Source organism: Rana temporaria, chromosome 1 (genome assembly GCF_905171775.1).
Source record: "Rana temporaria chromosome 1, aRanTem1.1, whole genome shotgun sequence".
In the NCBI taxonomy this organism is placed as follows: domain Eukaryota; kingdom Metazoa; phylum Chordata; class Amphibia; order Anura; family Ranidae; genus Rana; species Rana temporaria.
The window spans coordinates 352,215,808-352,233,178 of record NC_053489.1 but is presented as its reverse complement, the minus strand read 5'-3'; the positions used below and the strand labels follow the sequence as shown (position 1 = coordinate 352,233,178).

At 43.5% G+C, this 17,371-nt stretch overlaps 1 protein-coding gene across 1 annotated transcript; it reads right to left on the bottom strand.

Annotated features, from left to right (window-relative positions):
• Positions 1 to 220: 220 nt before the first annotated feature.
• On the bottom strand, positions 221 to 17,316 carry COPE (COPI coat complex subunit epsilon). Its single transcript, XM_040320922.1, has 10 exons — positions 17,165 to 17,316; positions 10,954 to 11,016; positions 10,741 to 10,841; positions 9,286 to 9,438; positions 6,935 to 6,988; positions 5,164 to 5,245; positions 2,835 to 2,990; positions 2,233 to 2,301; positions 898 to 972; positions 221 to 510 (listed from the first exon to the last, which is right to left on the bottom strand). The coding sequence occupies exons 1-10, from the start codon at positions 17,261 to 17,263 to the stop codon at positions 463 to 465; spliced, it is 900 nt and encodes a 299-aa protein (XP_040176856.1). The 5' UTR covers positions 17,264 to 17,316; the 3' UTR covers positions 221 to 462.
• Positions 17,317 to 17,371: the final 55 nt, after the last annotated feature.

Below are 17,371 nucleotides of genomic sequence, written 5' to 3'. Positions count from 1 at the left end.
TAAATAAAAGTCTATTAAACACAAATTCTACACTCAAATTTTTTCCAAGTAGAATTGCCTGTGCACCTACTAGAAGGATAAAAGTTATTCAATTATGTCAGACTGCTTTTAACTTTAATTAGTTTACTAAATAGTTTGAAGTCTATTTACACAGCAAGCCGGAAAATTGGACAAAGGATGTAAAATGTTCACTGCACAGATACCTTTGGTAGTAAAAAAATAAAAAAAAATAAGAAGATGTTTTATTGGGAATGTTGACAGGAACAAAAGGAAACAAATGGAGTACACTACAATGAAAATTTGTAGAAATAGCTCATGTTCTCCTCGGGAAGTATCCACTGTAAGCCAACTATATTAACTTTACAAAGTCACAAATAATCGTTATAAAGCAGATCGTGATTTCTCTTGAAAGCATTTCAGCCTGTTTCCAAAGCTTACAAATATAAATTAATCAGGTTTGATTCATGAGCTGGGAGCATACTGAAGGACAAGGCGGTCAAATTCATTTTCCTGTTGTAAAGAGGTGAAATATAAAAAATAAACATTGTGCATGATCATAGGAATACATTTCATGTAAATTCATTATAGATAATGTTACCTTAATATAAGTAGCTACAAAGTTCTTGCCCACAGAAATGGTGCACAAATCGACGACCCCCCTCCCCATGATGGGTTCCATCATTTACCAATAATAGAATAAAATAAACATAAAAGCAAAAATGCAAGCCTAGTTGTTTACAGCTTGATGCGATCAGTAAAATAAGACATGGAGGAGTAGTAGCTACTTGTTAATGGCTACTAAGGGAATATATAGGTCCTTGGTAGCCCCACCATCTTCTCGATATTCCCCATTTGCTTTAAAACAAATATGTCATATAAAAGGGTGGCGATTATTACCTTAGCTTGGAATTCTTTAATAAATGGATGATTTCTGTGTCCATCTTTCAGCTGAGATACATAACGGTTTGTGACCTGGGGGTAAATAGACATATTAATGTAAACAGGGTTTCTCATGCACACCTCACTAGTTACTGTAAATTTATATAGGCAAGGATGTTGAAGTAGTAAAGCTAGAAGAAAACTTTGGTGAAGGGGCGCTATAAAAAACAAAATGTCTTCATACAGTCAAATAAAATAACCCAGGCCTTTTTTTCAGTGATGGTCACACACAGGAATAAAGCCGGTCATACATGGTTCTAATCTTGGCCGGTTTAGCAGGGACCAGTTTAGATTTGATCCATGTATGGGCAGGCCGATTGTACCCAAGTCAATCCATCGATCGACTAGGGTACAGCCAGCATGTGGAATTTCTAGCATGCGATTTTTGCCATCGACTATAGCCCCTAGCAATAATCACGGTGTTCACCAGGATGGGACAGCTCCCTGCACCACCCACCCCCCTGCCAGGAGAACAAAATAGCTCCACGGGAGGGATTCCCCACTCAACACGGACTGCGTTGGAGGATATTAGCGATTTTCTTTCTTGCAACATTTATGGCCGTCTTATGCTTGTCATGTAAATGGTGTTGCCTAAAAATGTGTGGAGGATTATCACAAAAAAATAACTACCCATTACAGAATGGCTAAACTGAGTGATATATGTTTAAAACTCCATTTGCAGAAACATGTATATTTGTTCCCGTGTGTGGCAATTTCTATTCTTTTAGCATCCCATAGTTAAGCAGGTCAAAAACTAGGGAATATAAAATCCTTTAAAAGTTTAGTGGCTGCTTTCCCATATTGCTCCTGGATCAAATATTGCATACATTTGCATGACAAGCTCGATGGGGTGGGTACACACAAGTTTTTGTTAAAGGGGTTGTAAAGGTTAGTTTTTTTATTTTCTCAATAGGTTCCTTTAAGCTAATGCATTGTTGGTTCACTTACCTTTTCCTTCAGTTTCCCTTCTAAATGTTTTTTTCCCTCTTTATCTGAATTTCTCACTTCCTGTTTCTCCTCATAACCCCCATCATCTGAGCCGTTCTGGCCAAGGGTTAGTCAGCCAGAACAGCTTACTGAGGAGGAACAGGAAGTAAGAAATTCAGACAAAGAAAAAAAAAAAAAACATTTTAGAAGGGAAATCGAAGGAAAAGGTAAGTGAACCAACAATGCACTAGCTTAAGAGGAACCTATTTAGAAAATAAAAAAAACAACCCTTTAAAACCCCTTTAAGGTATTAGGCACAGCAAAGACGCAGCTTACAAATAAAAAACACCAAAAATGTTCTCTTACCTCTGGTGGCTTGCCAATGTGCTGAGTGAGTACAATAAAATTAATCAGAGTTTCAGGATGGCTGCTGTCCTACAAGTCAAACACAAACAAATGTTATGCCCATTTTCATTAGACACCTCACTCATAGCCATCCATGCAATAAAGGATCTACAAGGATTGATATTATTTCTTTGATTAAGACGTAATCCTAGCACAGAATAAAATATTCCTAAACAAGCAAGTATCCAAAATGAAGACCCAGCAATGTTTTGGTTGGTTAATGAGAATTGTTTTTCTTATTATTATTATTTATACACACACACACACACACACACACACACACACACACACAGGGCCAGATTCAGAAAGGAGATACGGTGGCGTATCTCCAAATATGCCGCGGTAATTTAAAATGTGCGCCGTTGCATCTTTACGCCGATTCACAAAGCTAGATACGCCTGAAAACAAGTTCTTTGTGAATACGGGACCTGCCGCTCTAAGTTACGGCGGCGTAGTGTATCTGAGATACGCTACGCCCGCCTAAAGATAGGCATTTCTTTCTGAATCTAGCGCACAGAGTCTAAGTTTGCAAAAGTTTAGGAGAGTTCCAGTGTGATATATACCTTGTCCAGGGCTTCCTGAAGGACCCCCTCCGCATCTTCCCACTTGCCCTGTCCCATATAACAAGTGGCCTGTCCGTTTAGTAGCAGGAGAGTAGATGAGTACTTGTCAGACATTTCTTGAAAGATATAGTAGGCGTCCTGCAGTTTATCACCACCCTGTTTACAATAAGGCACATATATAAGAAAAGCAGGCAAAAACTAGAGATACAGCGTAGAGAAAAAAAAAAAAAAAGGGGGGGGGAGGAGGAACTAGCCTTCGAAATACAGAGAAAAAACAAATAAATATCAATAAGCCGTTTTAAATTGTCATACAAATATATATTTGAAATAAAAATCTATTATTTTGTGGAAAAAAACATGGTGTGGGCGGATTTCTGCCGGTCACAGGCTGTCATCCCCCTCTATAGTCACATGGGCTACTCAGATGAGTTGCCACCACAGCTGAAAATCCCTAGCTGAATTGAGGACATGAGCAGAAGGTGGAGATAGATAGCAGCAGGATCAACCATTTTTTTTTGCAGAATACAGAAAACTAATCTTAGTGACCGAGTATGAACAACGTTTAATACAGCATTTTTTAAAAGCTTTTTATGGTGTGGGTTTTGTGACATTTTAACACAGACCATCACCCAGGAAAACAACTTATTTGCACCTGGCTCCATCCTCCTCCCTCTGCCACTACATAGGTGCGCAGATTTGCCTTCAGGACCCAGCAGAGATCTGTGCACAGTAGGAGCTGCACGATTCTGGCTAAAAATAGAATCACAGTTTTTTTGCTTAGAATAAAGATCACGATTCTCGCGGCATTACATCAACGCCTTTACCGTTTTGTTTTTTAAATTCATTAAAGGGTATTTTTACCAAAGAAATTGCATTTGAAAGACCACTGTGCAAATACAGTGTGACATAAAATATTGCAACAACCGCCATTTTATTCTCTAGGGTCTCTGCTAAAAATTATTACATATCATGTTTGGTGGTTCCAAATTATTTTCTAGCTAAAAACATAGATTTTAATTTGTAAATAACAAGTGTCAGAAAAAGGTTTAGGCCACTTTCACACTGAGGCGTCTTACAGGTGTTTTTGCACTAAAAATAGTGCCTATAAACTGCCTCCTCTGAAGCCCCAGTGTGAAAGCCAAAGTGCTTTCACACTGGGGTGGTGCGTTTGCAGGACAGAAGAAGAATGTCTATTTTACAAAACTTTAGAGGATATATAAAACATTGTAAAAAAAAATATAGTTAAACCAAAACGGTAATTACTGTGGATAGAGATAAGACAAGACAAAAAGGTGACCACCATTTACTGTACAACTATATCAACTAGGGTTGTCCCGATACTTTTTTTCAAGTACTTGCAGATACCGAATACCGATACTTTTTTTTTAAATGTGTCCCCAAATGCAGCCATGTCCCCCCCCATATGCAGCCATAGTCTCCCCCCATATGCAGCCATAGTCTCCCCCCATATGCAGCCATAGTCTCCCCCCATATGCAGCCATAGTCTCCCCCCATATGCAGCCATAGTCTCCCCCCATATGCAGCCATAGTCTCCCCCCATATGCAGCCATAGTCTCCCCCCATATGCAGCCATAGTCTCCCCCCATATGCAGCCATAGTCTCCCCCCATATGCAGCCATAGTCTCCCCCCATATGCAGCCATAGTCTCCCCCCATATGCAGCCATTGTCTCCCCCCATATGCAGCCATTGTCTCCCCCCATATGCAGCCATTGTCTCCCCCCATATGCAGCCATTGTCTCCCCCCATATGCAGCCATTGTCTCCCCCCATATGCAGCCATTGTCTCCCCCCATATGCAGCCATTGTCTCCCCCCATATGCAGCCATTGTCTCCTTACCTGCATGGTTAATACGCACGGGGAACATTACAGCTTTGAATAGCTGTAATGATTCGCGCTGCGTATAGACACTCCCCCTTGCTCCGGATTGGACAGTTCACCCGAGCAAGGGGGAGTGTCTATACGCGGCGGGGCGGGAAAGACTACAGCTATTCAAATGAATGCTGTAATTTTCCCCGCCCGTATTAACCAAGCGGGGATGCGTCGGCGGCGTCGGGGGGGGGGGGTCTTGTTGAGTATTCTATTTTGGTATCGGGGGTATTTGCGGGAGTACGAGTACTCCCGCAAATACTCGGAATCGGTCCCGATACCGATACTAGTATCGGTATCGGGACAACCCTAATATGAACTGAAGAGAACACCTTTTCATGGACAGCATCAACAAGGAGCCAAGAGTCTCAACAGTCCTATAAAGCTGGGGTTTATTTCTGGTCTCATTTTGACAGATATTTTAAATACAAATATTTTTACCATAGCAATATTAACCCATGCGGTTGCAAGTTGCGTTAGTGTTGTATCTTCATCCATCTCTACCATTTTCTTCAATTCTTTGCTAAAATTTAAAAAAACAAAATACAAAAGTTTCTTTACGAAATTGAATACAACTAACAACGAAGACTACATCATATAAAAAGTATTTGCAAATAAAAGTAAGGGATAGAGATTATAATAGATATTTAAAGTGGAACTAAAGTCCATAAGGTCCTTCTCCTGCATCATCTCTCTGGCTTCTTCCGATTGCTGGTCTTCGGCCATCTTGATTGGCTGGGGCAAAATGACTTCACTCCCACGCATACACATGATTCATTCATCCTGACACACTGGCACCGTGCCAGAAATGTAAGTTGAACTTCACATATGTAGCTCAGTGTAAATTCTGCAGGAGATTACAACCAGGCAGGTAAATGCATTTTATTGCAAAAGAGACATAAGGGGTTGATTTACTAAAGGCAAATAGTGTGTGCACTTGCACTGGATCTGATAGTAAGTTCTAAAATGAGGGAAAGCTCTGCTGATTACGATCATCCAATCATGTGCAAGCAAAAATGCGTATTTTTTTAATTTTCCTTGCATATTTTCCTCAGATCTAGAGCAACTGCACTTGCAGTGCACGGACTATTTGTCATTAGTAAAACAACCCCAATGTATTTCTTTTCTGCAATAAAGAGCCTGCCTGTTCACATTGTTTTAACTTCCTTCTGAATTTGACATGCCATATGTTTGTTTACAATAAAAATTTAAACCTGCAGAGTTAGCCCCCAGAGGGCAAATCTACCAAATGCCCAAAATACCATGCCCTTTTCATTACCAAAGTAGTTAAGTCTATATTTAGGCACATTAAAAACATTTAGTGCATTTCTGAAATGCATGCAGCTTTCCCCATGATTTGTCTCTTAAAAATACTTGATCTGCAAAAAAAACAGTAAGCTTCGAACTTCGTATGTTTGACTACAGAACATCTCCTTCTATGAAGATAGTTAGAAGTGTTCTATGGTCCAGCAAAGTGAACTGGTCACACTTACAACACATTTTCTAATAATTTTTAGTGCAGCAGAGGCAGAGCAGTCAGTTCAAACAGATATTAGGATTTGGATTTGTGGCCAAATAAAAAGAAAAAAAGGTTTGGTCAAATTATAATTAAATTTGATACAGTATATAAATAAATAAAATACACACACACCCTTAACAGAGAAAATCCAGTCTCCCTCAAAACAATTAAAAGACAGTGAGCAGCTACAAAAACAGTCGCTGCTGACTTTAAATATAAGGTTCAGCTTAGGGTGCAGAGGTCAGCATCTTAGGTAAGAGAAACCAGCAGTGAAGCTTTCTGGTTCCTACTGTGCATGCTCAAGCCTCCCTGCGCTTTGCGATTGGTACTGCAGTCTTCTGGGACCAGAAGGCTGCAAAGAAATAAGGGGGGTAAAACTTCCGGACAGATCACCGATGCGATCTGCCTGGAAGCTGGAGCAGGTACCCGCTCCTCCTACCCCCCCAAAAAGTGCCAAATGTGGCAGTGGAGGGAAGGGGGGGGGGGTATGCAAACAAGCAGAAAGTCCCCTTTTGGATGAAGTTCTGCTTTAATTTGCAGCCAATTTCAGAACTCTGCAAAATAGATTCTGTGTTATCTGGACAGAATCATTTACCTTCACATTTGCCTCATAAATAGAATTATAAAACTTAATTTACAGTACAACTAAAATCTAATGTGAAACACTGATAATATGAATTAAAATATGCTTACCGAGCTAGATCTAGTCTGTCAATTTTCAGCAATATTTGGATTATTGTTGCCAAGCTATAAATGGGGAAAAAATACTGATAAGATATTTTATAGATAGACACAATCTACTATAATAAAGGTGTAGTCCCAGAAAACATTTCATAAAAAGTAATGAACTATGCTGAGTAAATGGACATTAGTATTATACTTCCTTTAGTCCTCGTTCACACTGGTGTGGCCTTGAAACCGTGCTACTTCAGTGTAATTTCGAAGTTGCAAATCATTGCAATTTTCACTGCGGCTTCATACAACAGAAGTCTATGCAAGTCGCAATGAAATCGGGAAAAAGTAGTGTAGGAACCTTTTTTTTAAAGTCACTTCGACATGAGTCGGGGCAATTTGAACAGTTTCATTGCCGACAATGCAGGGCGACTTGTCATGCGATTTGGAACTTTCAAATTGCACCAGTGTGAACAGGTACTGAAGGTAAAATGAGAGTAAACACAGTGGGGTAGATCTACGTACAACGGCGCATTAGTGCGCCGGGCGTAGCGTATCCAAGATACACTACGCCGCTGTAACTTACTTGTTTTTGGTTTGAATGCTCAACGAATTTGCGCCGTAAGTTACGGCAGCGTAGTGTATCTCTTGCGGCGTAAGGGCGCTGAATTCAAATGGATGTAATGGGGCCGTGTTTTATGTAAATACGTTGTGACCAGACATAAACAACGTTTTTTTTTAACTGCGCATGCGCCGTCCCTGGGGGTATCCCAGTGCGCATGCTCGAAATTTGACCAGACGAAGCCAATGCTTACGACGGTGACGTCATTCTACGCAAATTCCTATTCGCGAACGACGCAAAAAATTCAAAATTGTACGCGGGAACGACAGCCATACTTAACATTGAGTACGCCACCATATAGTAGCTTTAACTATACGCCGGAAAAAGCCGAACGAAAACAACGTAAAAAAATGCGCCGGGCCGACGTACGTTCGTGGATCGCCGTAACTAGCTAATTTGCATACTCAAAGGGGATTTCGACGGGAACGCCACCTAGCGGCCGCCGAAAAATTGCAGCTTAGATCCGACGGCATACTTAGCCTGTCGGATCGATCCCAGATGCCGTCGTATCTTGTTTTGTGGATACAAAACAAAGATACGACGCGGGAAATTTTAAATTACGCCGGCGTATCAGTAGATACGCCGGCGTAATCCTTTTGTGGATCTGCCCCAGTGTCTGTATGCATCAACTGTTTTGTAGGCAGCAAGTAATACAAAATGTACAACCAGTGTATTTCCCTCCTCCCACCCCCTTTGTTCTCCCCCCCCCCCTCTACGATTTCTGAATTACTCCTGTCTAAATAACTCAAATGACAAAATTTTATCATTCTTCTACCAACGCCGCAAATGCTCTTTGCAATCTTCTAATCAATCGCCATCTACTAAATCAGTCACAAACCTTAGGCATGCTACATATTGTCAAAAAAATAAAAAAAAATAAAAAAGGAGGCACTGCTCTCAAAAATGGAGTGTTGTCATCGGTTAACCGATGAAGCTGACTGATGGTCTGATGTGCCTACACACCATAGGTTAAATAACCGATCGTATCAGAACGCGGTGACGTAAAACACAACGGCGTGCTGAAAAAAACGAAGTTCAATGCTTCCAAGCATGCGTCGACTTGATTCTGAGCATGTGTGGTTTTTAACCGGTTCAATTTTAAAGCAAGTTCCTATTTTTTTGACCTGAAGGATAAATAACCGATGGGGCCCACACATGATCGGTTTGGACCGATGAAAACGGTACATCAGACCATTCTCATCGGATGGACCGATCGTGTGTACGCGGCCTAAGAAGTTCTGAAAGTAGCAGTGCATACCCACATACAGCCAACAAGGTATATACATAAATTGAAAGATGCGGCCTGCGTGACCTTACTTGGGCATAGTACCTGAACATGAAATGCACTCTGCAAGCAGTATGTCTGGTGGCTGCAGTGAGGCCATAGCACTGCTTTATCAATTGTCCCTGACAGGACTCCCTGTAGTGCCACAGCAGTCTAGGCATTCATTACCAAAGCATAGCTCCTACTGAAACAGATTTATAGTACGACATTCAAAAACACAAAAAATGAATAAAAAAAAAAACACACGGTGCCTTGGAGAACAACATATTTGAAATCTAGCTGCCACTTTGGCTTTAAAAACAAGGTCAACAATGTAAGCAGGTTACATGTAAAAAAAATAAAAAGAAGAATAAGAAAAAAAAAATAAAAAATTATTCCAGCACTGCCCCTTTTATAACAACTGAAGTTAAACACTGCTTACATTGTATCCACAACATATTTAGCAGCAAGATGGCATTGCCTTACCATTCCAGACTGTCTCCTTGGTGGAGAACTCTCAGAGCAGCATCTGTATTGCCATCATGAAAATAAATTGAAGCTGCCATTAGCAGAAAGGTTGTGTTGGTGACATCCACACTCTTGGCCATTTTCTTATCAAGCTCAGAGACAATGGCATCCCTATTGGAATGAAAGCAATATGTTAAATTTGGAGAGCATTCTCCTAACTAAATATACATAGGGAATTGAATACAACAAACAGATAAACTGGTAAACAGATATCGAGAGGAAAATCCTTGACATATTTAACATGTGAAGTGCTAATTTGCAATATAAGCATTTCATGTGATAAAATTGACTTGCATTGTTGCTTATTGTATTAGGTGGTAACATGTGCTGCATTATCTTTTATACATAAACAGTAGTAAATAGATGGAAAAAAAAAACCCCACGTCAAACATTAAAACTGCAAGAACCTGTAAAATAGACTTCGGACCCAAGAGTTTCCTATTGATTATTAGTCTACTCACAGCGAAATGTAGCACTATCAATGTTTTTCTACATAGACATTCCCGACATGCTGGTTTAAGTACGTATATGTGGGCTCAACTTTTTTGAGGGGGGGGGGGTGTTGGGTTCGGTGGCTAGGTGCACACTATTTATTTGTTTACATCACATAGGGGAACAAAAATCTCCAGTGTGATAGCATTTTGCTGTGACAGGTGTTCTTTAATGAGATATCAAGGGTCACCTGCAGTTAATAGAGCATTGTTCACATTTTGTTACTTTCTTCCCTGGCAACAGGAGCTGAGAAAAAAAGTAAAAAAAAAATATGGAAGGGATGTAATGCACTTAACTTCCATGCTCACTTAGGGAGATTAGTGAACAGACATTCGCTGGTCTCCTTCACGTTTACCCAATCGCACCTGTTATGGGGGGGGGGGGGGGGGGAGGTGTACTACTGGGGGTTTGTGGATCATTTCCACCTCACTTGTCAGATTTTGCTCATGACCACCTCCTGTACTGGTATTGGTCCAAAATGAAGATGGTTGGGCTCACAGACCAACAGAGGGACAGGGGCAGGTTTGAGGGAGAGCTTTAGACTACAGAAGCTGGAAAAGAGAGCAGAGAAGCCTGCTGGTTTAAAGGCTTCCAAGTTCACAGTATGTGCAAGTACCTCTGTGCATCTGGATTTATTTCCAGCAGCCAATTTACCTGGTTTAGGGCTCCATTATAACAGACGCAGTCACAAGTTTTTAAATGCACATGCATTTCATTAGCCTAGTTTAGATAATTGCATTGCTTTCATGTGCATTTAAAAACATATAGCGGGCTGCATTTTTTTCACATGTGAATGCAGAACATATATAAACGCATCCAAAATGACACCCCGCAAACACAGGCGGAAACACACTGAGCAGGCATACTTGAAATAAAGTCAACGACAGTAACAAAAAAGGTAAACAAAACTGCAATACACACCTGCGGCTTTCATTGGATAGATATTCTGCAAACATGCGCACAGCCTGCAGCTCTTGACTGGCATTTGGGCGGATTTCATCCAGGACTACGCCATACTTTTTCTGTTCCAATTGACAAATAGGTTAATACTGGAGAATTTGTTCAAACAATTCCACACAAATAGCATATAAATATAAATATAGACATACAACAAGGATATAAATTCTATTTTACCTGTGCTATATATGCTCTGTACAGAAATACATCTCTCTCCACTTCTTTCTCAGGGCTTGAAGCCTAAAGAAGACAACACAGAAAATAAATCTAGATTTATGAATAATAAAAACATACATTTTCACAAGCACCAAAACATTTTTTAAACACCTGAAAGTTATGTAAAGTAAACTGTAGCGATTATTAAATCCTAAGCATGGATTTCGTTTGAAATGAATCAGCAAAATTCCCTCCATGTACATCAAAACAAAACGGTGTGCAAATTTACACATCGATTTCTTTACAAAGCAGTACAAAAGCATGTCCCCTGCCAGTATACTGTACTAGATATGTACTATACTGCTAGATATGTTCCTTGTGAATTGCAAACAAAAGATTTCTCAGCACACTTACCAACCAGCCTACAAAACAACCAAACAGACCCTGTCTAAAAGGTTACGTTAAAAACAGAGGATTTTGTTTGCACACATTTGCAAATATATGTGTAAGCTGCAGTGCCCATGTCAACACTCCTCTGTAAACTGCGGCCCTAACTCTATAAATTTCCAGAGTCTCCTAAGTTGGAGCACATATCGCAGTAGAATAGATTAACCCCTTAGAGCCGGCTCTATAGGGGTTTAGAATGCTATGAAGTGGGGTGGGGCTTATGGTTATGCGAACGCCATGAATGGCTGTCACGGTAGTCACATCATCAGAAAGCTCCCGATTGCGAGCGAAAGCTTACCATTAGCCGCTGGTAACTTTGCCGGGAACATGCAGGGTGAGTGCTTAGCACAGCTCTATCGGCACTATTGCATGCAAATATGCAGCCGCTCGGCACCAAGGCCCAGCAGTTGATTGGCCACATAGTTGCATGCTCTTTTTTTTTTTTTAAACAAACCGTTATATACTTACTGTAACTGCTCTATGCAGTGGTTTTGCAGAGAAGCCCTAAACCTCCTTTTCTTGGGTCCCTCTTCTGCATTTCTGGCTCCTCCCTCCTGCCCCCACTGCAAGCAGCTTGCCCTAGGGGCACCCAAGCCACAGTTCATCCCCATCTCCCCTGATTGGCTCACTAACTTTAATTGACAGCAGTGGCACCTGCTGCTGTCTCAGCCAACGAGGAGGGAGAGTCTCAGGCCTCGTACACACGACAGAGTTTCTCGGCAGAATTCACCGAGAAACTCGGTCAAAACCCGGATTCTGCCGAGAATCCCTGTCGTCTGTACAGTTTTGGCTCGATGGAGCCGCCGAGGAACTCGACGAGAAAATAGAGAACATGTTCTCTATTTTCTCGTTGTCCGCGTTGTTCTATGGGAGAAGGCGGCCCGCCAAGCACGTCGAGTTCCTCTGTCGTGTGTACGGGGCCTCAGACAGCCGAGTGGCTCGTGCAACATCACTGGATCGAGATGGGCTCAGGTAAGTATTAGGGGGGCTGCTGCACACTGAAGGTTATTTTTATCTTATCATAAAATGCCAAAAAAAAAACACCTTCTGCCACCGCTGCCTCCAGGCCCTTTATAAAACTTCTAGATTCCAGGAGGCAGAAGCAGGCAATTCGTTCATATGAAAGCTGTGATTGGCTGTCACATGATCGAAAAGCTACCGATTGCAAGTATGCATCGGGAGCCTTCCGGTCCTCACCAATGACTGTGCTCTCTGTGTTTACACAGGGACGCATATACATGGCCTCTTTGCATTGAAGCCCACCTGTCGAGGGGCCGCATAATATATATATATATATATATATATATATATATATATATATATATATATATATATATACATACATACATACACACATACATACACACATACATACACACACACACACACACACAGCAGGAAAAAGTTAAAGCCAATTTGGCAACTTTGCCATACTTTAACAAAACTATTCATATCTTTGCAACTAGGGTTGCCCCGGGACCGATACCGAGTATTTGCGCTAGTACTCGTACTCGTGCAAATACTCCCGATACCAAAATAGAATACTTTTTTTTTTGTGACATCGAGCGGTGCATAGAGGCAGGGCCGGATTAACCGTGGGGCTGATGGAGCTGCAGCTCCAGGCCCCCATCATAATATAGGCCCAAACTTAATTCTCTCACCAGGGTCCGGCGGCCGGCCGACGACCGCTATATAATAAATCCACACGTCCAGGCAGCTGCAGCCTGCATTATGATATAGGCCCAATTGACGCAGTGAACAACATTTAATCGAGGGCCGTGGGCCGCTGCTATGATTCACAGCAGAGCTGCGGCTATCCACAACAACACAGCCTCTTGTAGCGCGGGCGGTGCCAGTGCGCCGAGGCTGAGCGTGCTCCTCCCCTTCAGTACTGTACTGAACACAGACACTGACTGTAGGCGGAGCTTGACGTCCCCCGGCGGCGTGCATGACATCATCCAGAGGCCGTCCCCGGCGTCCTAGGAGTCTCCATTGCCTTGCGAAAGGACCGCACCGCACGATCGACAGGAAAAGTACAGTAAAAAGCAAGTAAGCCATGAGCGCTGGGGAAGTCACTGTCATACAGATGAGATAATGTTTAATTGTGCAGAAGAAGTGTGGGTACAGTACTGGCTGCAACCAACCTGAAGTGGTTAACTTTTTTTTTTGGGGGGGGTGCTATATCAGTGCAGGGAGGCAGCTTATTAGTGCATTTCATCAGTGCCACATTTATGAGTGCCATCCAATCAATGCCAGTGCCAACTATCAGTGCCATCCATTTATGAGTGCCATCCAATCAATGCCAGTGCCACCTATCAGTGCCATTGGATGGCACTGATAGGTGGCACTGGCATTGATTGAATGGCACTCATAAATGGATGGCACTGATAGGTGGCACTGGCATTGATTGGGTGGCACTGATGAGATGCACTAATAAACTGCCTCCCTGCACTGATGCACTAATGGGCACTGATCTGCACTGATAGGTTGCACTGGTTAGCTGCACTTTTGGGCACTGGCACCGATGAGCTGCACTGATAGGTGGCACTGGCAGTGATCACTCCTTCAATGATATGTAGTTTTCCAGTACCGTATGCTAAAAAACAGCCGCACGCCATGATGTACCAGTTCTTCATAATTCTAAAGAAAATATCCTTAGTCTGTATTGTGGTTTGAAAACGGTCACATGACATTTAAAAAAAGTATCGGTATTCGGTATCGGCGACTACTTGGAAAAAAAAAAGTATCGGTACTTGTACTCGGTCCTAAAAAAGTGGTATCGGGACAACCCTATTTGCAACCACTTAGTCTATTCCATAGTGAATCACACATTGCTTTTTCAGGACAAATGGGGCCTTCGTTCTGTGTTAACAATGGATATCTCCCGTTTTTTTTTTTTTATGGTCAGTAGAAATCTGGCCTAAATAATAAAATTATACAACTTTTTTTAAAATGTAGCTGTGTATTTTCTTGTCATTACCATGACCCACCACCAAAAAACAGCCCAAATGAACTTTTACCCACTCCTGATGTGCATGGTTATTAGGGATGAGCTTTGGTATCCTCTGATCTCATCTCTAGATGAATTTATGCTTGCTTTCTACTCCGATGAGCTGCAGGTGAGGTCATTCCTGCCCTCTAACCTGCCTCTTTGTTTAAGGGCTCTTTCACACGGAGCGGACCGTTTCCGGGTCCGCTCCGTGTGTCTCCGTCAGCTCAGCGGGGGTCCCCGCTCAGCTGTCGGCGGATAGGGCTGTCCCCGCACACAGTGCAGGGACCGCCCTGTCTCTGCTCCGCTCTGCCCTATGGGGAACCGGATGCAGACGGACCGTCTGCATCAGTTTCGCTCCGCCTAACGGAAGAAAAATAGGGTTTCTTCCGTTCGGAAAAGCGGATCCCGACTGACACGGACGCTAGCGGATGCTCCATCCGCTAACGGACGCGTCCCCATAGGGCTTCATTACAAGTGCGTTAACGGACTTGTAATGAGCGGACGAACGGTCCGCTAGTGTGAAAGGACCCTAAGTGAACTGTAGGGCGGGGCAGCGCAGCTCACTGGAGCAAAAAAAAAAGTGTGCCTTTGGCTAGAAATGAGTTTGGGGGACGCGCAAGCATTATTTACAGGTTGTACCTGTAGTAGGGACCAGAAACAGCAGTGTGCAATTTGGCTTCAGAGAGGGCAAATAATCTTGTGATCACTGTGTTTGGCTATCAAAGTGATCAGGAACCCATCTCACTGGCTCCCGATTGTCATTCTTTGACTGGGAGTCCCCAATGACAGCTCAGTCACAGTGCTGGGGGGGGGGTGCGATTGAGTAAACACACATACATTGTGTGTGTATATATATATATATATATATATATATATATATATATATATATATATATATATATATATATATAAGGGTTGTCCCGATACTAGTATCGGTATCGGGACCGATTCCGAGTATTTGCGGGAGTACTTGGACCCCCGAAAATACCCCCGATACCTAAATAGAATACTTGCCCCGCCGCCATCGCTAACCGCCGCATCCCCGCTAACGCCACCGCTTGGGTAATACGGGCGGGGAACATTACAGCTTTCATTTGAATAGCTGTAGTGTTTCCCGCCGCGTATAGACACTCCTCCTTGCTTGGGTGAACTGTCCAATCCCGAGCAAAGGGGAGTGTCTATACGCAGCGCGGCGCGAAAGACTACAGCTAATCAAATGAAAGCTGTAATGTTCCCCGCCCGTATTACCCAAGCGGTGGCGCGGCAGCATGTAGGTGGGGGGGACATGGCTGCATATGGGGGGGGACATCATGGCTGCAGCATATGGGGGGGACGGACATGGCTGCATATATGGGGGGGACGGACATGGCTGCATATATGGGGGGGACGGACATGGCTGCATATATGGGGGGGACGGACATGGCTGCATATATGGGGGGGACGGACATGGCTGCATATATGGGGGGGGGGGGACATGGCTGCATATATGGGGGGGGGGGGACATGGCTGCATATATGGGGGGGGGACATGGCTGCATATATGGGGGGGGGGGGGACATGGCTGCATATATGGGGGGGGGGGACATGGCTGCATATATGGGGGGGGGGGACATGGCTGCATATATGGGGGGGGGACATGGCTGCATATATGGGGGGGGGGACATGGCTGCATATATGGGGGGGGGGGGCATGGCTGCATATATGGGGGGGGGACATGGCTGCATATATGGGGGGGGGGACATGGCTGCATATATGGGGGGGGGGACATGGCTGCATATATGGGGGGGGGACATGGCTGCATATATGGGGGGGGGGGACATGGCTGCATATATGGGGGGGGGACATGGCTGCATATATGGGGGGGGACATGGCTGCATATATGGGGGGGGGGACATGGCTGCATATATGGGGGGGGGGGACATGGCTGCATATATGGGGGGGGGACATGGCTGCATATATGGGGGGGGGGGACATGGCTGCATATATGGGGGGGGGACATGGCTGCATATATGGGGGGGGGACATGGCTGCATATATGGGGGGGGGGACATGGCTGCATATATGGGGGGGGGGGGGACATGGCTGCATATATGGGGGGGGGGGACATGGCTGCATATATGGGGGGGGGGACATGGCTGCATATATGGGGGGGGGGGACATGGCTGCATATATGGGGGGGGGACATGGCTGCATATATGGGGGGGACATGGCTGCATTTGGGGACACATTTAAAAAAAAAGTATCGGTATTCGGTATCGGCGAGTACTTGAAGTATCGGTACTTGTACTCAGTCCTAAAAAAGTGGTATCGGGACAACCCTGATTATATATATATATATATATATATATATACACACATTATATACACACACACACACACACACAAGTATGGCACAAGGGACACTCCCCACAGGTTTACAACTGCCATTAAGGAGTTACCATATGAAGTAGGCGATTTATTGCAATGTATGTTCCCATAGCTGACCACCTTCTAATAAATGCTAGGTGCCTGGCTCATATTTGAACTGGCTGTAATTAGGAGTGCCAGACCAAGAATAACTAAACTCTAGAAGATCTTGTTTACATGTCTGTGCCAGGTCAGTGACTAAATGCATTTAGAGAACAGTATGACCAAGACAGCCAGGTAACTGGATTTTTCAGAAGAAGGGGGAGCAATGGCATTCCCCTATGAGGAGTACAGACCCATTAAAGCAGAAGCAAGGACTGCCAGTGCAAGGGTCCTCTATTCCACTGAACAACCTACCCAGTGCCAAACCCATATTAGCAAGCACTTACCTTCACTTTCTGAGCCTCGTTAATGCTCTGCTGGTAACTTCCAATATAGAACCAGTTCTTTACATCGAACAGCTCATCCACTTCTCCTTGGGCGGCCATCTCTACACTAGACACGTCACCCGGTCTGTCGAACACTACTTCCGGCTGTCACTTCCGCCCAGCTGTAATCCTCAGGATAGGAGGAGGGGACGAGCACACGGAAGCCAA